Source organism: Euprymna scolopes, chromosome 41 (genome assembly GCF_053919585.1).
Source record: "Euprymna scolopes isolate OS-2025 chromosome 41, ASM5391958v1, whole genome shotgun sequence".
NCBI lineage: Eukaryota > Metazoa > Mollusca > Cephalopoda > Sepiida > Sepiolidae > Euprymna > Euprymna scolopes.
Window position 1 is genome coordinate 65,594,865 of NC_136522.1, and position 24,777 is coordinate 65,619,641.

At 35.5% G+C, this 24,777-nt stretch overlaps 2 protein-coding genes and 1 pseudogene across 3 annotated transcripts in view; 1 reads left to right on the top strand and 2 right to left on the bottom strand.

Moving 5' to 3' along the window:
- Positions 1–4,113, bottom strand: part of LOC145266564 (uncharacterized) — a 74,641-nt gene extending 70,528 nt beyond the window's left edge. The window contains exon 1 of one of the 2 annotated variants that reach the window (XM_080122385.1): positions 3,964–4,102. In XM_080122385.1, the coding sequence (XP_079978511.1) occupies positions 3,964–3,968 (5 nt within the window). In that variant the 5' untranslated portion in view covers positions 3,969–4,102. Of the gene's footprint in view, positions 1–3,963 lie in introns of both variants that reach the window. The other variant, XM_080122383.1, reaches the window with a different exon arrangement.
- Positions 4,114–11,713: 7,600 nt separating this feature from the next.
- On the top strand, positions 11,714–22,786 carry LOC145266566 (uncharacterized). The gene is made up of 2 exons (XM_080122388.1): positions 11,714–11,732; positions 19,802–22,786. The coding sequence occupies exon 2, from the start codon at positions 19,809–19,811 to the stop codon at positions 20,838–20,840; it is 1,032 nt and encodes a 343-aa protein (XP_079978514.1). The 5' UTR covers positions 11,714–11,732; positions 19,802–19,808; the 3' UTR covers positions 20,841–22,786.
- Positions 16,508–16,634, bottom strand: LOC145266831 (U2 spliceosomal RNA; annotated as a pseudogene).
- Positions 22,787–24,777: the final 1,991 nt, after the last annotated feature.

The window sequence follows — 24,777 nt, forward strand, 5'->3', positions numbered from 1 at the left end:
CAAATAAATAAAAAACATGTTTGATTAAAAAAAAAAAAAAAAAGTTCATAAATATATTTTTATCATTTCACTATTGGAAAACTACATATTTATTTTAAAATTTATATTGGTGCTTGTTAAGATAATCGGCAGATCGATTTTTACAAAATGTTGTTTTAAGCAAAAACAGTATACTGTAGGTACCTCCAAAACAATGAAAAAAAGAAAGCATGATTCCGTGACGTCAGACTTGTGTTAACTATACGAACTAGGGAAAAGCAGAAGCGATAGGTGTGTCAGAACTTTTGGGGAATTTGACACCCCTAACACAAAACTGCGAATAAAATATAAAAAAAACAAAAAAACTCGTAGTTTCTCTTTTTAAAGTGGGTTGTTTATTTTCTTTATGGATTATACTTCCAAAATAAACTATTAAAAGTTTTTTGAAAAATAGAAATATTTTTTTATTTTTTAAAAAACAATGTTTACAAAGTGCCTGCGCGCGCTCATGCAGCCATTTTTTCTACGTAATGAATTGAATTTTATGAGTTAAATTTTTTAAATTTAAAAATCTATCAAAATTTTTCTATTGGTTCAATTTTTAAGATATTTTCAGGTTTAACGTGAAATGTCATGCTCATTTCAATAAACCGAATATAATATTCTAGACAAACGTTTTTTTTTATATTCACCCCCCCCGTTTTGAAATGTCTATTAAAAAAGTAAATAATTTTCTCACCTAAGGTTTATATCGAAAATAAAAGATCAATAATAAAATTTAAAGCAAAAACAAAAGAATAGTTTGTGCAAATTTACATGTAAAGTCAAGTTTAACATGTAAAGTCAAGTTTAACATGTAAAGTCAAGTTTAACATGTAAAGTCAAGTTTAACATGTAAAGTCAAGTTTAACATGTAAAGTCAAGTTTAACATGTAAAGTCAAGTTTAACATGTAAAGTCAAGTTTAACATGTAAAGTCAAGTTTAACATGTAAAGTCAAGTTTAACATGTAAAGTCAAGTTTAACATGTAAAGTCAAGTTTAACATGTAAAGTCAAGTTTAACATGTAAAGTCAAGTTTAACATGTAAAGTCAAGTTTAACATGTAAAGTCAAGTTTAACATGTAAAGTCAAGTTTAACATGTAAAGTCAAGTTTAAAACCTTAACAACAAAAAAAAAAAAAATTTTTTTTTTTTTAAAGTTAAACCTCACATTTTGAAAATATTGTCCTGTAAAGATTGGACACCTACATTAATTTTTTTTTTAATTTCATTTAATATTTTTTTGTTTGTTTTTTTTTTTTTTCAGATTAAAAAAAAATTCATTGCATAAAGAAATAAAATATTTTAAATCAAAAACTCATGATTCTTTAAGAGAATAAAAAATGGAAAATTTTGCAAATTAATAAAGGTTAAAGTACAGAACATCCTCCCCTCATGTTAAGAATGGCTTTCTAAATATTATTTCAACACGGTAACATAAGTGCATAAGTACCGGTTTTCGTTGTTAAATTAAAAAGTTTATTCAAACTTTTCTTTTTCTTGTAACAAACATGTTAAATTCAAGTTTTAAACTATGACCGAAGTAGGAAATAAATAAAAATTACAAATTTTTTTTTTGTTATCTATTTCCTAAACGGCAAAACCTTACGAGCTACCGGTCACGTAAAATTGAACGCTTTTTTTTTTTTTTTTTTTTTACACGGTGGTCACCACTTACCAAGGCCCGGAAGCCACTCAGGGATAAGGGTTATTGCAAGTACAGTACGTTAGTGTGGAGATATATTGAAGTGTTTACTTACAAGCTTTGCCCTACACAGAACACTTAGGATCAATTATGCCCGAAAAACTTGACGGAAGGAGGAAAAAAAAATATTTTAGAATTTAAAGTGGGCGATCAGAATTGTAACAAAACTAATTACAGAACTTTTAACTAAGATTTTTTTTGTACTCTGAGAATACGGACCATGGGGGGGGGGTTAAGTTATATTCAAATTTTACGTTATCTTTATTTAAGTGTTAGGTGGGTGCTTTTGCACTTATTGACCCACGCTATTTTTAAATAGTATTTTCAAGTTAAATTAAAGCTTTACGATATCTTCTTTTTTTTGGTACACCTTGGGTGTTGAGTTCCATGGCGGCCAGCATATTTATTTAATAGTCGCACCCAGTAAAGGCTAACGCATGCGCACGTAACATTTATTTATTTACTTACGGTGGCTTAGTAACTAAATCATTTATTGATAATTTCTCACTTACAAACATTTGTGATTTATTTGTTTACTTGTATTGGCTTAACGGCCCTTTCATGAATATTAAAAACACACACACACACAAAAAAAACTTATCCAGTTAGGTAGGTTGGCTTAATAACTACTTTAAAGTGTTACGTGCGCATGCGTTAGTCTTTTCTAAGGGAGCGACTATTAAATGTGTTGGTCGCCACGGAACTCAACGCCCAAGGAGTACCTTGTTTTAAAAATTAAATTGTTAGATGTAAGGACAGAATAGTTACAAACACCCTCCTCTCCCCATGTGAAGAATGGCTTTCTAAATAATGTTATTTCAGCATGGTTCAATAAGTGCATAAAGTATCATTAGGTGAAAGTACTTAATGAATTCAGTTACAAAAGGCCCCCTTCTCATGTTAAGAATGGAGTTCTAAATAATAACTACTAATAACGTTATTTCAACACTTGGCCGTTATTCTGCATAATAAAAAAAAAAACCCTAACATAAACGGGGGTTTTAACATAACATTAAAAAAAAAAAAGATCAAGCTCCGTCTTTGTTTACATTCTTCGTCAGCTGATCGTTGCGCTTCCACTTCACAGTGAATGCCCTGGAAAAGTCCCTTTTGATTGTCGTTTACCAGTTTTAAAATGATCCGTTATACTGAAAATTAGTCAAGTTCGTTTGGATATTTTAAAACCGGTAAACATTAATCGGAAGTGAATTTTTCAGGGCATTCATCAAGCACAAATATCAACTGACGTAAATGTAAACAAACACAGACGGAACTTAAATTTTACCCTCCTGAACTAAGTTTTAGGTTTACTTCGGCAAAAGTCGGTTTGGTTCAATGATTTCGTTTCAATTCTGTTAAGCAAGCACCGTAGAAGAGATCGGTTTCGAACGTATAAACCTTAACGTAAAATAATCCTCCATTTCTGCCTCATTCTTTTTTTTTTTTTTTTTTTTTTTTTTTAAATCAGGTTGTTCAAGTTGGGGATGGGGCATCATACCGGATGATAAACGTTCACCAGATTCCAACCGAGAGATTTTTTGGTAAATCTTTACGACGTGCCCCAGCATATTATAAACACCCCAACCTCCCTAGGTTAAGAACGGCTTTTGGAGCAAACACCCCCGAACCTGGATAGCCGCTCCGCCGTTCTTAACATGAGGAGGTTGAAGGGGGTATTCCGAAAGTCGTTCTTAACATGGGGTGGTTGGAGGTGTGTATACGATCAGGTCGTAAAAAAAATACAGATTTTTTTTTTAAAGGCAATTGTTTAAAATCTCTCTTGCACTTGGTTCACCGGGTATAGTAGTTAACGTGACTTACAAAAGTAACAAACGGTTCCATCAATTCTGGAAAACTATTACGAAATGTAAACATGGGTTAAGCTTCTTCTCTTTCGACAACGCCAGATAAACAACTAATTCAAAATAATTATCATTATGATAAAGTAATGGTATTTAATTTATTAGTTTTAAGTTTTTGACAGTCGACATAGTTTTGCATGTTTGTTTAAAAAAAAAAAAAAAAAAAAGCATGTTTTCTAAGCATGCGTGTGTAACTGTGTCGTTACGTTAAAAAAAAAAAAAAAAACATCGTTAAACTCCTAAATAGAAAAATATCAGTTGACGATATAAAAAAAAAAAAACTATACATGGTATTAAAATAGTGGATTCGTATTTAAAAAAAAAAAAAAAAAAAAAACAGAGAATATATATAATTCTGAAAAGAAAGCTTTACTTACAACATACGTGAACAACGAGGAGACAATGATACGCTGCAGTGCTCCACAACGTTAGGTTATATATATCCTTACCTCACGGCACAAATATGCGATCTCCTTTCCATGAAGAGCAAAAATGGTCTCAACAGTAAAGGCGGGTAACTCTATAACAATAAAATCACTTCACGCGTGTCTGTGTGTTAATCTCTCTCTCTCTCTCTCTCTCTCTCTCTCTCTCTCTCTCTCTCTCTCTCTCTCTATATATATATATATATATATATATATATATATATATATATATATATATATATATATATATATATTTATGTACGCTAGACTTTTTCCCTGTTAAAAATCGGCAGTACTTATAGCATGTAGACTCAGAACGAGTGCTTTATCTCAAATTGATGGTTGAATATGGTTAAAATTTGTGCTCATTTTTGCATTAAATACTAATCCCAATTAATCCCTGTTTAATCCCTAGTTGTGCATCATAGCTCGCTGCTTTCATATGCAAAATTTCAGTTAGATTGCCCAGTAATTTCCGAGAAAAAGTGATAGTAAATGTGGTATTATGGTGATTAATCCCTATTATAATCCTTATTAACACCTACCTGTGCATCAAATGGATACCATAATACTCAGCTCGCTGCACTTTATTATAACAAATTTCATGTACAAAATTTCAGCCAGAGCGGTCCGTTACTTTCCAAAAAAAAGGGGAATGGAGGGACAGACGTGTATATATATATATATATATATATATATATATATATATATATATATATATATATATATATATATATATTCCTGTGGAAATATACTTTATTTCCTTATAATACATACCAATCCTCATTTAAGACGCTCAATGTAATTACAGAGCAATATAGTGAATGAATGACAAAAAGGCTATATTCCAAAATTCATGATGTTGACCATCTTATAATTTATTCATTTACTTTAGTTGACATTTACAATCCTTGACAGTAGCAACATTCTTGACAGTAGCAAGATTATTGACAGTATTGATTTTGTGCTACGAAACAGATACTATCAAAAATTGTAAAGGTCAACTGAATTAAAGACATAAATTGGTCGACATCATGAACTTTGGAATATAGACTTTTGTTATTCATTTTTAAATTTTTTATTTCCATACTTTGTGGACTAGGCGCGTACGCAGACCCCACAATTTTAATGAATCATCATTATGCCAGATCAAACATACCCATTCCTGTGTGTCGATAAATCTTCTATCATTATATGTGATCAGTTTTCTATAATAGTCAACCATATAGGAGCCTATTCGTGACCAGACACACACACAGACGTTCAGCTTTATATATATATATATATATATATATATATATAAGGACTTCTGTGTGTGTGTGTGTGTGTGTGTGTGTGTGTGTGTGTGTGTGTGTGTGTGTGAGTTCTTTATGGGCTGGGAAATGGCTGGGCCGATTTTTAAAAAGTTTCACACGAAGATACTTTATATGTCTGGAAGGTGTGTTACGTCTTACGTCGGTTTTGTATTGGAATGTGTCTGATAAGTATCGAAAATCGACAATAAAAAAAAATCCGATCAAAGAAAGAAGTCCTTTATTTTATATTCGCATACATATAAAGTGATAAAGATGAAAATAAAAAAATAATTTTTGCACAATGACATATCAAGATGCAAAAAGCTCTACCCCAGATGAGTGGGAGCAAATAATACAAGAACAATTGATATTTACATCTGTCCCAATAAACTCTCTAACTCTAAAAGATGGCGTCCGTCTCATGTATGAACAAATTATATTTTGAAATTCATATCAATATCAATTTTAATAAGTAAATCCACACAGATTAAACTAAGCCTGATTTGATTAATTAATCTGATAAGGATTAAGGATTTATTTCCCTGTTTTTCTTTAAAATTAAATGGAGGTAATCCCCTTCAACGACTAAAACGTTTGGCATTCTATTATCAATTTGCAATTATTTATCGAGCGTTGGCCAAAGATTATGTAGTCATTTAGATCTGTTTGCAAGGCTTTAAAGAGTACTCTCGAAAATTATTATTGTGAACTCATAAGCAAGGAAGGATCGAGAGGGAAAGTTCATTATAAGCAAAGGGGGGGGGATAGGGGGAGTAGGCATTTTCCACTTTTGGTGTACCAGTTCTCTTGGTTGTGGTTTTTTTGTTTCATTTCTGCTGCAGTTTATATATGCCAGGTTAGAATTTGTCACTCGAGTGAACTGGTTTCTGCACTGAAGGGTTTTTTTTAAGATTTCAGTAGTTTTCACTGCATAATCTCAGTTTTCTTGTCGATTCCAATTTCTCTTATTATTATTATTATTATTATTATTATTATTATTATTATTATTATTGACGACTCTCAAGGAGCTTTCACACAGGTCATCAAAGATCTCCCATTGAAAACTTGCGATGTTCCCTGGAAGCTGAGTGACAACAAGTCTCCCCAGATTTCCAGCATTCTCCACCTCCTTTGATAATATTTGCAAATAAATTTGTGTTATTGCAAAAGCCTCTCACCATTGATTTTTCGCTGGCAGCAGCAGTTGACAAAAAAAAGTAATGGAGATTTGATAAAGTGTCTTAGTTAAGGGAGTGGTTCATCAGGAACTTGTTTACATAATGCAGAACACAGAAAGGCTCTTCACCACAGCAAGGGACTCTCCGAGGTCCCAGTTCTCTTCGCATTTGCCCAGCGGAGATCTGGTAAGTGCTCTCTCCTCTTGACCTTTCTCGACTATTTGGCATCACTCTTTTGGGGGTGGGTCGGTGATAGGGCAATGGGAGAGGATGGAAGAGGGGATAGAGAACTGCAGCTTCAATGTTCTTGGTTCCATGTAACGCTTCTTCATGTTTTGTCTCTGCAGCAATTTGTCTGGCCCGTGCATGTGGCTCATGTATATTAATGTTATACCGGCCTTTCTTGAATAGAAGAATTTACACAGATTAGCACTATAAGTAGCGCTAGTAATTCAAACACCGGTGAGAGAGATGCGACTGCACTTCAACTGCTAACTGAGTGCCCAGCAGATATACACGCTTTCCTATCTTTGTACATTATTGTTAATACACTTGTTCCTTAACCGAACCTCGACTTGATTGTTCTTATTTTCACAGTTGTTCCACGACACAACAGATTGGTGACAAGGAATCGAAGCAACCATCACTGCAGAAAATCACCAAAAGTAATTGAAATAAAGATTCATAAAATCTTTATGGCAGAACACCTTCGTCATTTCAACAGATATTTGGATACGCAAGGATTAACAGCAAATTAATTGCTACAATAGTAATTTGGCGACGGGAAAAAAATTGCTACCAAAATCTACAGTGGAAAACGCGAATGTTGTCAATTATTTAATAATTGAACATACTTACCAAGTGTTTTAGAAAAGGAAAACGGGTTCATTTTTTCTTCACCAGAAGCCATTTTTCCTACGGTAAGAATTTTCTTGTGCAAAGTTAAATGTCCAAAACCAACTAGAAAATACTGCATAAGCTAATCGTTATTTCGATAACATCTGTGATTTAAAAAAAAACACACTTGACTTTGTCAAGAGAAAAAGAGGCAGACTGTGAAAATAATTATTCACGCACATCAATTGTGCTTAGCAAAGACGTAAAGAATCAAGTCATTTTTTGCAAAAGGCAAAGAGGGTAAAAAAAAAAAAAAACTAAAAGTTTCCCATACGAATTCTTCGGATATTTAAGGCGACGGATTTTATTTTTGCTGTGTAAAAACGCATGCAAATAAAAAAAAAAAATGTGAAACAAATGTTATTTCGCTGGGTTGTTTCTAGTAAGACTAGAAATATAGCGTTCAACAAATTAAGTTACAAAAGGACTGCTAAACTTTTGTCCTTCAAACAAAAGAATTGGGAAAGAAAACTTGGTTGATTTTTTTTTTTACTTAGAAATATTTATATTCACAGCATAAATTGTAAACTGAATTCGTATGATGGATGTGAAATTCAAAGATTCACTGTTGTTAGTACAATTGTTCCTTAACTGAACCTCGACTTGATTGTTCTTATTTTCACTGTTGTTCCACAACACAACAATTAATCTCCACATTCCAAGGTTTTCCTTAATATTTCAGCTGTTTTCATTAATGTTATTCATTGTATCTTTCCAGCCATTCCTCCCATTCTTTTTTCAAAGTTTTTCAGAATTGTTCCTAGTGCTCCTACTATTATGGGTATTATCTTTCAGCTCTCTGGCTAGTTTTGTGTATTTGCTCTGTTTTTCCTTTTCTTTAATATTCATCCTGTAGTCGGCTGGAACAGCAAAGTCTACAATTTGACAGGACTCTTCTTTCTTGTTAATTATTACATCTGGTCTTCTTGCTTGGATGAGTTTATCAGTTTGTATGTCTATGTCTCATAGGATTTTATGATTCTTGTTTTCAAATACTATTGTCGGCTTATATTTGTACCATTTGTCTGTACGTTGGAGATGCAGTTGTTTGCATAATACTAAGTGCATGCCCTCCCCACTTGGTTGTGTCTGTTCTTGTATTCCTTTTGGACCATTTTGCTGAATTTGTTTACTATATGGTTTATCATTTCGTCTCTTTATCTACAGTGTCTGCATTTACTGTTTTCTTGTTTTGCTGATCTTTGCTTTGATGTGATTGATTCTTATTGAGTTATCTTGTGATACAGTTATTAGGGATTCAGTTTCTCGGTTTATGTGTCATTTTCACATCCATGTGCAAGTATTTTCATTTTTTCTCATCTCTTGCAATTCTTATGAATCTTCCGTGTAGTTGTTTCTCTTCCCATTTTTCTTTTTCCGTCTTATTTTTTTGTCTCTCTATTTTCTTGATTTTTTTTCAGTGTCTTTTGCTGCCATAATTATCCTTTCAGTGTTCTGCATTATGTATTTTTCTAGTTCTTTTTTGCGTCATTCACACAGTCTTCTATACAAACCAGTTCTCTTCCACCATCCTTCTTTTTCATGTAGAGTCAGTCAACATCGTCCTTTGGTTGTAGTACATTGTGCTTGGTCATGAGTTTCCTAGTTTTCTGATCGAGCTGTCTCAGTTATTCTTTAGTCCACCCAATAAATGGTCCAGAGTATATTACTAGTGTTACTGCCCGTGTATTTATACCTTTTATTAGGTTTCTGCTATATAATTTAGTTTCCAGAAGTTTTCTTGTTTTCCTGAGGTATTCCTTTCCAATTCTCTCTTTCATTTCTATTGCTTTGATGGTGTATGCTTCCTGAATTCCCAAGTATTTATAGGCGTCTTGTTCCCCGAGTGCTCTATCTCTGTTTGGTTGGGTAGTTCCAATGCCTTCTGTCGTCTCCAGTTTTCCCTCTCTTATAACTAGTAGTGCGCACTTTTCCATATAAAACTCTATTTGGATATCCTGGCTGAAGATCCTGGTAGCGTTTGTTAGTGTCTCTAGTTCCTTTTCGGTCTTTGCAAAAAGTTTCAGATCGTCCATGTACATCAGGTGGTTCATTTTTTCCTCTGTATTAGAGAACTTTTATCCGGCTTGGCACTTTCTCAGTATACTGTTCAGGGGCATCATGGCTAATACATTTCAAAGATTAATTTCTAGACAAAATATTGATATAAAACATTCAAATAAATTTATATCTTAAAAGAAAAGAACGTGCAACTTTACTTTAGTGTGTCATCCGACCCAATCCCAGGCGTTGCATGGAAAAACATTATTATGTACTTAAGTGTTATGTGGAAATTAGTATAAATTCTAAAATTTACAAAACATTATCCAGTAGAAGACATTTTCAGAAAAAAAGCATGTAATATTATTAATAAGCAAGATGGTTGACTTGAAAGCAGTTATCTCCCCTTCAATTTCAAGCAGCTAAATGGTTAATTTACAGTGAAAAATCGCAACATTAGAAAATTCTGTTTTTACTTATAATTATTTTTCTACTGAACCATTTTCTGTAATTTTTGTAATTTATAATAATTTTGGCATCACACGTAAGTACATAATAATGATTTTCTCTGAAATGCACTTTCGAAGACACACTAGAGTAAAGTTGCAGAAGGCCGCTGGAAAAATGGTGGGATCTTTCTATCGATCCGGTATATATCTCACTGCCGATGCAATTCTCTATCTATATAAGAGCCAGGTACGTCCAAGGATGGAATACTGTTGCCACATCTGGGCAGGAGCTGCTAGAAAGGACTTGTCCTGCCTTGATAGAGTTCAAAATAGACTTCGTAGCCTCGTAGGAGATGTCCTTTTCTCTTCCCTGCAACCTCTATCTCACAGAAGAGATGTTGCGAGTTTGTCTCTGATGTATCGTTATTTTCATGGAAAGTGTTTGACTGAGCTTCAGTCTATGGTCTCCCCTCGCCAAACTTTCACAAGAAACACTAGTCTAGCTGAAAACACTATCAATAATTTCCCCCACTTTTTATCTGTGCCTAAACCTAAACGTAGATTCCATGAACAAAGCTTCTTTCTTAGAACTGCACGCCTGTGGAATTGTCTTCCGTTTTCCTGCTTTCCGGCTGACTACAATATGGTTATGTTCAAGTCTAACGTAAATAAATTCTTGATGAGCCGTTCCATATAAGTTATCAAATTTACCGAATTTTCATTACTAATGGTTACTATATTGTCCAATTTCTACTGTACACTCTTTAACCCTTATCCTTGAGTGGCTTCTTGGCCTTGATAATGTGGTGATGCCTGTGTAAAAAAAAAAAAAAAAAAAAAAATCTAATATTATCTTACATAATTACTCTTTAAGTGACGTCAATATCACCACGGCCACCTCGATATCACCCACACTGATAAGATCCATGATTTATTTTGACTATTAACAGGAAAATTGGTGCAAGTCCAGATTAGCACTTGTTGGATATTTTTTTCTGTTTTTATCAAATTGTTAGGTGAAAGTACAGAATACGTACACAACACCCTCCCGTCCCCATGCTACGTATGGCTTTCTAAATAATCACGTTATAATTTCAGCACGGATCAGTAAGTGCATGAGTAACTTTTATTTTCTTGAATTAAAAAAAACAAAAAAACACGACTGTTTTTGTTTTAATAATTATTTTTATTCAAAAATAAAAATAACCATAATCTCTGGCTCCCAACAAAAAAATAAATAAATAAAATAAAATATAACAAAATAAACCAAAAAGCGCAAAGTTCAAGCCCCCCCCCCCAAAAGAAAACAAGGCCACACACGCCAAAAATTCTTTCCTTTCAGATTAATGATCGCTCCCTGAAACGCGCTGCGTGCGTACAACATCGAAGCCGATGCGTATTTGGCTATGGAGGCCTCACTCGTGTACGTCAAGCCAGGCTTCGCCTTTTCTCTTTAGAAAGGGTTATTTTATTGCTAATCACCTGACTATTTGCAGGACCTCTGAACCCCACTTTCCGACACTGGTGTCTAAATTCTTGCAGTGGGAGAGAACTATATTCATTCTGCGCTAACACTTCTAAATGAGAAATGAACAAAGGGAGATAATTCAACGAACATCCGGTCTCCCCCCCCCTCTTTGAACACATGGTAATTTAAACCGGGTTTTTTTAACAGTAAGTATTCCCTTCGTTCTGTTGCGTTTTATATTTAAAACGAAAGTGTTTTGTTAAACGTCTAATTGTTCAAATTTAATCATTTTTAAACCCGTTTTCTTGTTCTATATATAACTATATAGATGTCCATTTTCTTGTTCTATATATAACTATATAGATGTTACCGTAAAACTTTCGCTACTTTACACACAATACGGACCGTGCTAAATTTTCAAGTTGAATTTACGGTATCTTTTGTTTATCCTTTGAATAGTTACAAAACGCACTTGCCTTCCCATGTTAAGAATGGGTTTCTAAATAATTACGTTATTATATCAGCATGGTCCGTATTCTGCATAACTTCCAAGTTTGAAAATCGTTGCGACTTTTTTGTTTGTTTGTTTGTTTTCGCTTTTCAAGCCGGACGCGGTTTTAGGGGGAAAGGATGGCGCGAAATTCTATTTTTGCGTTTTTAGTTCGAGCAACCTTATAATAACACTTAAAATTAACATATTATTTTCAGATAGACTTGCTAGTTATAAATAAATCACTATCCGGCATTGCCTGGGTGTAATTAAAAATATTACCAGCGATTAGTAAAAACAAGTCGTATTTTGTTGTTAACGTTGAAAAGTTTAGCGGAAAAAGTAAACAAATTACGAATCCCTTAAGTCGCGGGCAAAATTTTAGGATTCTTTGCAATTTTATCCCTTTTCTATTTATTTATGTAAATATATGAATTTATTTTTATCTAATTTATTATTCCTATTTCAATCCCGTAAATTCATTTATTACAATAGTCACCAAAACAAAAAGAAGTGGGGGGGGGGGAAGATGCTAATGCACTTACTGATCCGCGCTATTTTAAAAATCGTATTTCCAAGTTTAATAAAAGTTTTATGGTTTTTTTTTTTGGGGGGGGGTTGTATTATTACTGTACACATAGATTCGAAAAAGTAGTAAAAAAAAACAAACACATAACAAATAAATGGGTAAACATTGTATATTTTTCGAGCTGAATAAACATGTTACATTAAATAAAAACACCGAAAACATATCCAGTTAGGTAGAAAAGTAACTTAACTTGCCTTTGATAACATTTTTGTTTTTTTACATAGGCGTCACCACATATCAAGGCCGATAGGCCACTCAAGAATAAGGGTTAAAGAGTGTACAGCAGCAGTCAAAAGGACAATATAGTAATCGATAGTAATGGAAGTTTGGTAAATTTGTTAACTTAAGTGAAACGATTTGTTATATATTTGTTTTTGTTTTTTTGACAACTTTGTCGAATCTATGTGTACAGTAATACAAACCCGGTTTTTTTTTTTGTTTGTTCAATTGTAAGGTTAAACTACAGAATAGGTACAAAACACCCTCCCCTCCCCATGTTAAGAATGGCTTTTTAAATAATAATGTTATTATTTCAGCACGGATCAATAAGTGCATGAGTACCAAAAAAAAAAAAAAAAAAAAAAACTAGGGTAAAAATGACTGGGGGACCACCAAGGACAGTTAGTGTGCATTGGTTGTCCAACTTGCAAAGGGTGTTTATTCCGAAAGCCGTTCTTAACATGGGGATTGTTGGTCGGTCAGAAGTTTAGCAGCTGTCAAGTGATGGATTAGAGCTTGATTAATTATGGACTCAATGACCAAAAAAATAAGGTAATGTCGCTAAATAGGGTTTGCAAGTGACATGAGCAAAATGAGCTATTAACAAGGCCGATAGCCATTAGTCGTGTGCTCTCGTGTAATGAATGAATGCATGAATGTAGGATTGACATGAAATTCTTAAAGATAAACTAAAATGACCGAAAGATGGGCTGAAATGACTTAAATAAATAAAAAGTAAATGACTTAGAATGACTTTAATGAACTTAAGGATGAATTGAATGATGTTAACTTGAATGCTTAAAAAATAACTGGAATCCTTCAAAAACTGTAGTCCTTACCAACAAAACAAACGCCCACGTGTTTGTGCCTTATGTAGGCATGCGCGACAACAAAACTTGGGTTTTTATAAGCGGAAGTCTCGAGGTTGTCAGGAATCTCCGATCGCATGTGCAAGAGGAGGGATTGAGAGAGTGGTATAAAAGGCAGGTCGAGTGAGAAGTTTGTTGTTGTTGTCATTGGACGTTACAGTGACGCGTGCATTAGCAGTTGATTAAGAAGCTGTTTTTTTTTTGTGTCAAGTCGCGCACCTTGGTGAAGGTCATAAGCTATTTCAGCAATTTTGTTTTGTCTCTTTTCCTGGACAACTATGGCTGGGGCAAAGTTTGATTTAAAACTGATACCCGAATTCGACAGATCCACTTCTGTTGTCGACTGGGTCGAAAGGGCTTAGCTGACCTGCAACCTCTGTGAAGTAAAGGGGGTGCATACCGTAATTCCCCTGAGATTGGCTGGAGGCGCCCTGAGTGTATATCAGCAACTTGATGCCGTGGAGAAGGCTGATGTTACCTCTATAAAAAATGCTTTATACAAGGCATTTGCCATGGATCCCTGCACGGCCTACGAAACATTTGCCTCTAGGAAGCTCATGCCAGGAGAAACCGTGGACGTCTTCTTCGCGGAGCTGAAGAAACTTGCAGTTCTATTTGGCAATGGAGTGTCAGAGCAGACACTGGTGTATGCGTTTGTGGCCGGCCTTCCCACCCATGTTAAGCAACTGTTGAGGGCTTCCACCAGCGTATCTGTAACGCCCATGGAACATTTGTTTGAATGTGCTCGAGCCATTATCAGAGATGAGGAGGACCTGAGGGAACCGATTGTAATGATAGCGCAGGCAGCCAAGACTAATGCTGAAAAGAGTCCCAGTTTGAGACCCACGACCAATGGGAGATGTTTCTGCTGCTGCCAGCGAGGCCATTTCGCAAGAAGTTGTACTAACAAAGGGCGGGGGCGCCTGCGCTATTTCCAATGTGGTAGTTATGGACATTTATCCCAAAATTGTGCGGGAAATGCATCAGGGGGCAGGACATCAGCGCCGCCCTGTTCCCCGGACAAGATTTAATTGAGGTGCACCGACAATAAATGTGTACGTGGACCAAGTGCCTTGTTCAGCTCTTCTCGACTCTGGGTGCTCACACACCATCATGAGTGCCAAGTTGTGTTGAAACTGGACAAAGCAGAACATCAAAGTAACCACAATAGGTGGCAATACGCAAGCTTGCTGTGGAGCCGGAACTGTCAAAGTTCACACAGACTCTGGTGTGGCTGCAGACATTAATGTGCTGGTGATGCGAGGGGATTTGCTGGGATTCGATGTACTGTTGGGATATGATGCTATTAAGGCACTGGGGGGAGTTGTTATTGGAAGAGATAGGACTGTGCGGTTTTTGGAAACCCCAGTGTGTGCTGCAGTTCACATTGATCGGCCTGATTTTAAGTTGGACTACGACCTTCACCAAAACGCATGGACTGCATCGTGGAAGTGGACAAAAGGAAGGGCGCCAACCGAACTCAAGAATAGCATTGCAGAGTACTCGATACCCAACAAGGCCCGTAATGAATACAAGAAGGAGCTTGAGGCATGGATCCAGGATGGATGGCTGATCCCCTACCCCAACAAGCTGGGACCACCCAAGGGTCCGATTCCCTTAATGGCGGTAGTCCAGCATAACAAATCAAAAGTTCGTCCGGTGCTGGACTATCGTGAACTCAATAGATACATTCAGACGTACACTGCCGATGCTGACGTGTGCGCCAGCAAGCTGAGAGAATGGCGCCAGAAAGGCTCCAATGTGTCTATAGTAGACTTGCGGAAGGCTTATTTGCAGGTGCGAGTGGATGTGACATTGTGGCCGTTCCAGACAGTGTGGTTCCAGGGTCAGAGATACTGCCTTACTCGACTTGGCTTTGGGCTGAATGTGGCACCGCAAATCATGAAGACTATTGTAAATGCAGTGTTGTCCCAGGAAAAGACCACTGAGGACGCAACATCGGCCTATATTGACGATGTGTACGTCAATGAAGATATACAATTTGCGTCGCACGTCAGAGAAAAGTTAGCTCAATTCATGTTGGAGTGCAAGGATCCCGAACGTCTGAGGGATGGAGCACGGGTATTAGGATTGGACGTTTGCGGGAAAGATGGTACCTTATGATGGAGGCCTGGCAGTGAGATTCCAAACATCCCTGATGTTATTACGCGGCGGACTATTTTTTCCTTGTGTGGGAAACTTATTAGTCACTTACCAGCATGTGGCTGGCTCCGAGCAGTTGTGGGCATCATCAAATGCAGGGCAAGTTTAGTAACTACAGGTTGGGGTGATGTATCTGATGATGCTCTTCTAACTCTGATGACGACGGAAACCCTAGAGAGAGTTAACAAGGAGGACCCTGCCCGTGGAGAATGGTGTGTCGATGGGGACACTGTGAATGTGTGGGTTGACGCTAGATCTTTGGCATTGGGAGTGTTATTGGAGCAACGTGGAAATGTAATTAAAGACGCGTGCTGGCTGCGAACCGTGAATGATGCTCAACACATCAACCTGGTGGAACTGGATGCTGTTGTGAAGGGTTTAAATCCGGCACTGCAATGGCAGTCAAAGAAGTTGCACTTGTATACGGATTCTCTCTGCGTCTACCACTGGGTGTCCGACACTCTTTCGGGACGAACAAGAGTCCGCACTAAGGCAGCCAGTGAGATGTTACTGTAGTACTTACCAATAAAACACACGCCCACGTGTTTGTGCCTTGTGTAGGCATGCGCGACAACAGAACTTGGGTTTTTATAAGCGGAAGTCTCGAGGTTGTCAGGAATCTCCGGGCGCATGCGCAAGAGGAGGGATTGAGAGAGTGGTAGAAAAGGCAGGTTGAGTGAGAAGGTTGTTGTTGTTGTCATTGGACGTTACAGTGACGTGTGCGTTAGCAGTTGATTAAGAAGCTGTATTTTTGTGTCAAGTCGCGCACCTCGGTGAAGGTCATATAAGTCGTGCACCTCGGTGAAGGTGAAGGTCATAAAAACAACTTGAATGATCTGGAGAATGACTTGAATGGCTTTGAGACTGACTGGTTGTAAAGTGGGTGATCATTTTACATTAAATTAATACAGAAAAGTGATCCCCTACTTTATATCACAATAACTACAGCATGTAGTAAAAACAGATACTACACTTTGATCTTGGCCAAAAGGCAAAGAAAAGGGTATTTATTTGCTCCCCCACCAAGCAAATTAGGCACAAGGCCGATTTTTAATGTGAGGAGTGAAGGGGAAATGGGGACCAACTCCCCGGGGAGTAGGGGAGCTGGATAGTGACAATTGGTATGAAGGGATGCCCCTACATTGACCAAGGTCTTATATGTGGGGTTGCCCCCACATATGGTCTTTGCCTGCAGTATCTGCCGGACAGATATTTACACTTTGAAAAACTTAAAAAGCTAAGAACAGCATTTATCAAATTGTGCACATATCAGTGGTTGTGCTATTCATTTAAATAAAAGTACGTTTTTTTTTTTTTATTATTATTTTATCGATTATTTTCGATTTTGTTGGCACATGCACAATTTAAAAAAAAAAGATTAAAACGAATGAAATTTAAATTTCCATTCCATTTTTAAAACAACCACAAAACAGAGTGTTTTCGACAAGTTTTACCAATAATGATTATTTTATTTTTTTTACTTATTTGTTTTAGGCGCTAAATTTAAAAAAAAAAAAAAAACTCTTTTGGATTCAACATTCGCTTGCTTTGCCATTTTCACTTTTTTTTCACGACTTTAAAATTGTAAATTGTTTCAGCCATTTCCGGTTGGTGCCTGGAATCGTAATCAAAACTACTTGTGCCAATCTGATTTCTAAAGAAACTGTGGTTGAATAATCAAGTGTTAACTATTCTACGCTTTCCCTGATGGATTGTTCACTACGTTGCACTTTCAACTAACAATTTCCGGGATTAAGTTCGACACACTGTTAGCAAAACTTGCTATTCCAAAACTTGACACTCTGCTGTTAAAACTCACAACTCTAAAACTCCACTCAGCAGCCACATTTTTCTTATTTTTTTTCTTTTTCTTTTTGTCTGCACTGGACATTATAGTCTGCTGAAAGAACAGGCTTGTACCAATTTTTAATGTATTTAATCACAAAAATTATTATGATAAATTGCAATAAGTACTTATGAAGCGCCAATATGAAAACCAAGCCAGAAAACGTATTATTTGGATTCATCGGACTACTGTTTTCATCTTGAGTGTGATTTTCACGTTTTAGTCGATGTAACCTGACAAGCATCGAATACAGACTCCTCTCCTCTCTGTCCCTCTCTGCTTCTTTCTCCTGTCTCTGTTGAGCGTAGACGATTTTCACTTGAAGATAACTGTTGGTTGACCTGCAACACCCAAATCACTTTCTACTCTTCCTTTTCTCCTCTGGCCCTGATCCATCTTTCGAACGTCAAAATAAACCTATCATTTTTTTTTTTGTTGTGTTCGTAGCAAAGTCACCTCAGGATCGTAGGGTATCATAATAACAAGCCTACGATATCATAATAACCCGTATACAAGCTTATTTTAACTCATTTATTTATTTACATGACAATATTGAATGTTCAGGCGTGTCACGATCTTGCAAGCCTTTCCCTGCCTCTTAAACTCTCAAGTCATCGAGGGTCGTAACCCAAAGCAAAGTGTGATAACTCTTAACTTCCTTTATTTAGAACTAGCGGGGGGTACCCTGCATTGCCTGGGTTTTTGGAGATGTAAAAGAAAAAAAAACAGTTTTAGTAGGAACGTAGGATTGAACTCCGAAGCCTTGACACGAAGGTGGAAACGAAAGGGAAAAAAAGCCAGACACCTAACTGTCTCGGCCACGATGGAAAGGAATTGATAAGAATGTTAAGTGAATGTTTATGAAGCGAAATAAACAGGTGCAAGGAAGTGGCGTGGTGTCTGACCTTGTTTTGTGCTGCAAGCCAGATCATTTGCTTTTCGAAGTGGCAAGCTGGTAAAAGTCGGGCAAATTAGATACACACGCGACCCCTGTTCGTAACTCTTAGATATTATCATTTAGATGTGATATAAAAAGTTTTAATAAGGAGTGAGCCGACCGATCGCTTCTCGGAAAAAAGCCTTTTACAGACATACACAAAAAGCGAACATACATACATACATGCACACATTTTCGCTTTTATATTTATAGATTATGTGCCATTTTTATCATTGAAACAGTTTTAAAAGATATTTTGTTGTTTATTCCATGCTACGTGTTCGACTGTTATTTTATAGGGACGCAAATACGCACCCACTAAAACAGTGGTTCTCCGAGCAGGTATGCTTCATTAAGTTCTTGAAGCCTTTGTCCAGATACAAGAAGCAAACGTATGTATACAAAAATAACTGTGTTGTGCTATTTTCTATGAGAAATTTATTCTCACATAGCTTAGAACTCTGGCAGAGCAGAAATTAGCACGACATAGAAAAGTGCACTTACATGGTGGATTAAAAACAGGTCGTTTCATCTTCTGGTCGCAAAATTATGTTGTGTAATTTTGCTGCATCTGCTGAGCCTGGTAGATTAGACTTTGTGAAGAAGTGGTTAGGGAAAAAAAATCTTCCGTGAAGATTATCATTATTTCTTGGCTTGTGGTTCATTTAAAACAATGTTCGAATTGAAAAAGGTTTTCATTGTATGCAGTCTACGTCGGAAGGAACATAAGTAATAACTAACTCAACTCCTTTTTTTTTTTTTTTTGGTACTAGTGTACTTATTAATCCGTGTTGAAATAACAACGCTATTATTTAGAAAGCCATTCTTAACATGAGGAGGGTGTTTTGTACCTATTCTGTACTTTAGCCTTACAATTTAATAAAAACAGATATCATGAAACTTTAATTAAACTTGAAAATACTATTTTAAAAATAGCGCAGATCAAAAAGTGCACTAGCACCCCCCTTTTTTTTTTTTTTTACAACAACATTTATTTCCGAGTACTTTCCTGAATAAAACGTGATCATACTCCTTCTCTCTGACCTCTCGAATGTCCTCCACATCTCTAACATTCTCTCTCTCTCTTTCTCTCTCCTTTTTTTATAGTCTTTTTCTTTACCATGACATCATTTCGCACACGTCTTGGCATTCGAGGGTGCACAAGTTCGTTAGAGCACATTCCATCAAAATAATTGAAAAACATGCACAGGAATGCAACATTTCGGCATTGAGACAGTGTTTGGAGTTTACTTAATAGTGTAGGACTTATTTAGGTTGAAGATTTTTTTTTAGACCGTCTTAAACGTTGACTCATTAGTATTTAAAAGAATGTTTTTTCTTGATTTTAATTCTTTATTTATTTTTTATTTAATTTTTTTTTTTTTTCAGTTCCGTGATGGTCTATTCCAGCGACAGCGACGATTCCAGTATTTCAACCAAACAGCGTAAGAAGAAAAAGAGGTTAAGTCGGAAGAAACGGTTAAAGATGCAGGCAAACGAAAACCTGGAGAAAGATTCGTCAAAGACGACGGTAAGAGCCAAAATCTCCAAGTTGACCAAACAAACATTCTCGCCAAAGCACAGTGACCAAACAAACAATAAAAACGTTCGGATCGAGAACAAGAATGCTAAGAAAAAATTTGGTTTGACAGCTTTAAAGACGAAACGAAAATCACAGGAGCCATCCGAAAACAGCACCAAACCAAAGAAGGGCTTTCAAAAGGTCAAAGATATGCTAAAAAAGAAGCCGGAAACAATGGACCAACAATCAGAACAGATTAAAAAACTGCAACAAAAACTAAACGCCGCCAAATTTCGGTATCTTAATGAGAAATTATACAAGGAATCTGGTGATAAATCCTTCAACTATTTCCAATCCGACAAAGCATCATTTAAAGTTTACCATGAAGGATTCCAGGACCAGGTAAAAAAATGGCCAATAAATCCGCTTGATAAGATCATAGAGTACGTTCGGCAAAGCCCTCGAACTGCAAAAATTGTAGACTTTGGTTGCGGTGAAGCATTGCTAGCTCAGTCCGTACGCCAGGAAGTTGCATCTTTTGACTTAGTTGCTTTGAATAAGCACGTTACAGCCTGTGAGATGTCGCGGGTCCCATTGAAAATAGCGAGCATGGATATAGCCGTTTTCTGCCTGTCCCTGATGGGAACTAATATGTCCGATTACATCGTCGAGGCTGGGCGGGTGCTGAAAAATAAGGGGGTTATGCTGATCGCTGAGGTGTCGAGTCGGTTTGATAGCCCGTTGTCGTTCGTGCAGGAAGTGGAAAAACTCGGCTTCCGTCATTTGTTGACGACAAATTTTAAGATGTTTGTCATAATGAAGTTCATGAGAGACTCATCCAAAACAAAAATGAAAAAAAGCAGCATTGATCTAAAACTTAAGCCGTGTGTCTACAAGAAGCGTTAATTCATTTTTCAGTTTTATTATTTATGTACGACAATTAAGGCACGACAACTGCTCCTGCTGATTCTCTATTCGTGTAAATTGTTCTTGCTGTTTGTTCTTTTGTTTTTGTATTTTTTACGCTAAAAATCTTTGCAAAGAATAAACGAGTTTTTTTTCATTTTTTTTCTTTTCAAGCTTGGGGGAATATTTTCAAAAACTTGTGTCAAACTAAATATTTTTTTTTTTTTTTGTAAATCCAAAATGTTTTTTTTATAAGTCTTTTTTTTTTTTTTTTTAATAGTAAATGTGTACAAAAAAAATGACAGTGAAAAGTATTAAGAAATTATTTAATTCCCCCAAATCTCTGCACGTCACTCTCAAAAAAAAAAAAAAAAAAAAATTTTATTTTTTTTTAAAAAGATTTTTACAAAACAAAAAAAACAGCATGCCAGTTTGTCTAAATTAAAATCAGTTGCTTCTTGACATAATCCCAGATTGCTCGAATGACATGCCATGGCTAAATATCACAATATAGAAAAGCAGCAATAGTCATTTTTCGACTAACATGTCAAGAGATATAGCCTAAACAACTTTGATTTGTTGGTCTAGTGGTCTCCATGAAAGCACACTGATCAGAGGTATATGCAATGTCGGATCAGATCTGACCCAACATTGCAATTCTGACACCCTGTTGGCGAGGCTGAATATACCTAAATTCTTGACGGTCGGTTGGCTATATTGGTTGGGCCACATTGAGAATAATGATTCTTCAATAAGAAAATACAGCGATCTAGAGGTGGGAGTAAATGGTAAGGTGTAAAGAATTCCAGGTAAAGAATGGTAGTCATGGTTATTTCATTCTAAATTAATAATAAAAGTCAAAGAATTAAGAAACTACCAAATTAATAAGTTAACTAGCAGGACCTGTGGAAATTCCACAGGGGACTCATTCATATGTAATATATTGATGTTGGCATTCTGTAGATGTTCAGTGTAAATGGAGACGCTCTGATATTATTGTAGCTCTTTTGTTAAAACTGCAAAAGTATATATCTAAGCTAGGACGGATGCCCGGTAAAGCCCAGTTGTGAAGTATGCTTAAATATGATATTTTAATTCTTGCAGATTTCGTATATATTATTATAGAGTTAATATTCTATCGATTTTTATATATTATAAAGTTGCGATTTCAAAAATAAAAATAATATATCCATATGACTTGGGTGCATCAGCTTGAATCGAAATCGAAATAAAACTTATGAGAAATATATATATTATATATATATATATATATATATATATATATATATATATATATAACTTGAGTTCCTTCAGCCATAATCAAAACCGAAACCAAAACTTATGAAGAATTCTTGGTAAAATTATTTATGACAAGAAATAGAAGTACATAACAATTAAACGACCCGGATGTAAGCGTGACACACAAAAGAACACACACGCTATCATATTAATATATAGATGACCCCCATTTTCAGACTGTGCTGACCTCAATCCCTGATATTTTTGAGCAAGTCAAGTAAACAGCTGATTCTAAAAACTAGCATGTCAAGAGATATAGCCTAAACAACTTCATATGAGTAAACAGTAAGGTGTAAAGAATTAATCCAGTCAGGATCAGCAGTGGCATTCTTCTTGTGTCAAGATGAAAATCTATGACTAAAAAATTCAAAGGGATTCGGTATGTTTTATAGAGCAACTTCTTGTTGTGAATGTTCCTTGTTGTTTTTGGCGTAAGGATTCCAGGTTGCTTGAATGACGTGTCCAAATATTACACGAATAGATAAAAAGCAGGAGCAGTTGCCGTGCATTATTAGTAAAACCCAATCATATTTCACACTGCCCTCCCCCCTTCTCTTCACCTGCCAACTATATATCAAAACTTGAACTCCGAAATTAGATATCTTCATTTTAACTTCTATTATTAATAAAATTATGCAACAACTTCACTTGTGTGTGCGTTTTTCGTATTACTTTGCATGCGTACTTATCCATTTTATCATTTTTTTATTTTCTTGATTAAGGGCTGCGATATTTCCTGACAGCCTGCAATCCTAGTCTCCAAGCTTAACAGTCTTGATGATTCATCAAAACAACTACACGTCACGTGTGTGTGTGTATTTCTTGCATCAACGTACATGTATACATACATACGTACACACATGCACACACACATTTTATCGTCTTATTTCTCTTGGTCAGAGGTCTGGACATTTCCTGACATCCTACAATCTGTCTCCAAGCTTGGCAATCTCGACTACAGTTGGCACGATGAATTGGAATTGGGAAAATCAGAATTTTGGCAGGTGATTAAATTGTGTGTATTTTCAGATTCCAAAAGCGATTCTTTTATTTTTTAAATTCATTTTGTTTATTTGAAACTTAATTTTCCATAACTAGTAACTGATAAAATGCTAAATATTTATTTCTTTAAAACTAGCTGTAAAACTGACGTTTACATATTAATCCCAGAAGTGTATCTGTTGGATATTTACCGGGCAACGCCGAATGGTGTGCTGGTCGATGATTATTGTGATTATTCAAGCCTAAAAGTTTTGGCTACTAAAATATGTTTTAGAATTATAAACATCTCTATAATTATATAAATGCAACTTTGTGGGTGAGTTCGTTCCTTATAGACTCCAAAACGGTTGAACAGATTTTCTTTAAAATTTACAGAACTTTAGTGTATAAGTCTGGGAGTGATCTTAGTTAAGTTTTGTCTCAGAATACCCCCGATAATTACCGATAATCAAAACCGTTATTTTAATTTATCTATCATCGGTAAACCCATTTTTTCTATGTCCCTTTTTTTTATTTTTTCTGCATGACGTTGTCTGTAGGTTGAAACCCCGCATGTAAATTTCTTAATGTTTTTTTGTTTTGTTAACTGGAAAGAAATTTATATAAAATAATTTTATAAAAGAAACAGTAGGTTCTCAAGAGTACAAGGTAGAATAACATATGTTTTGGACTAAATTACTGCATGAAGACATGTGAAGCTTCCTCCCGGGCGATTTCACGGATTTCGATGACAATAAAAATATAGGAGTGTGAAATATTCGTTGATCATCATTCAATCCCGGGCAACATTGGGTCTCCCTGCTAGTGTCTATATAATTATCAAGCTCAGATCAGCTTGCTTAGGCATTTAAACCGTCTATTCAGTTTCTGACTTCCAGTTTTAAAAAAATTGTCTGCTTACCTATTTCATGGCCACCCTACCTTAAGCCTAATATACTGCTGCTATCCAAAGCATACACAAGGTTAACAATATTTTTTTATTTTAACATGTTTTAACATATTTTAACGTGTTTTAACATATTTTAACATGTTTTCCTTACAAATAAATGTAATTTAACCCCGCTGAGTTAAAAAAAAGAAAATGAATTAAATATGAAAATACAATATATATTTATAACCATATTTACTGCTTTTAGTAGAACTTCTGTGGATTCTGACGATTTATTTTTTTTTTTTAAGCTTTACTTAAAAAATATTTTCTCTTCAGGGAGTTGGGGGGGTAGAAACTTGGTTTTAGTAATGCTTTTAGTAGGGCCTCCTTAATATCAATTAGTGCTTGCAGTAATGCTCTGGAGGCTTCCTGCGTTTTATTTTTTTCACTCATCACTTAAAAAAATGTTTTCTCAAGACAATAAAAGACAATATAATCTCAAAACCACTTTTTATTTTGAACATTTTTCATCTTACTCTTTAAGGGCCGACAGGTGGACTAGTTTACAATAAATAATTATTTACATTAATTTAAGAATGTTAACTTAAAAATGTTATAACAATTTAGTTGACAATTTAAAAATAATGGCATGTAAAAACATCAGGTGATTCTTAGTAACGTATACGAATGACGTCAATTAGAAGGGGAGATGATCTTTTGGAAATACATGAGAGAGAAAGAGAGACAGTCGATAGATCGTGATGG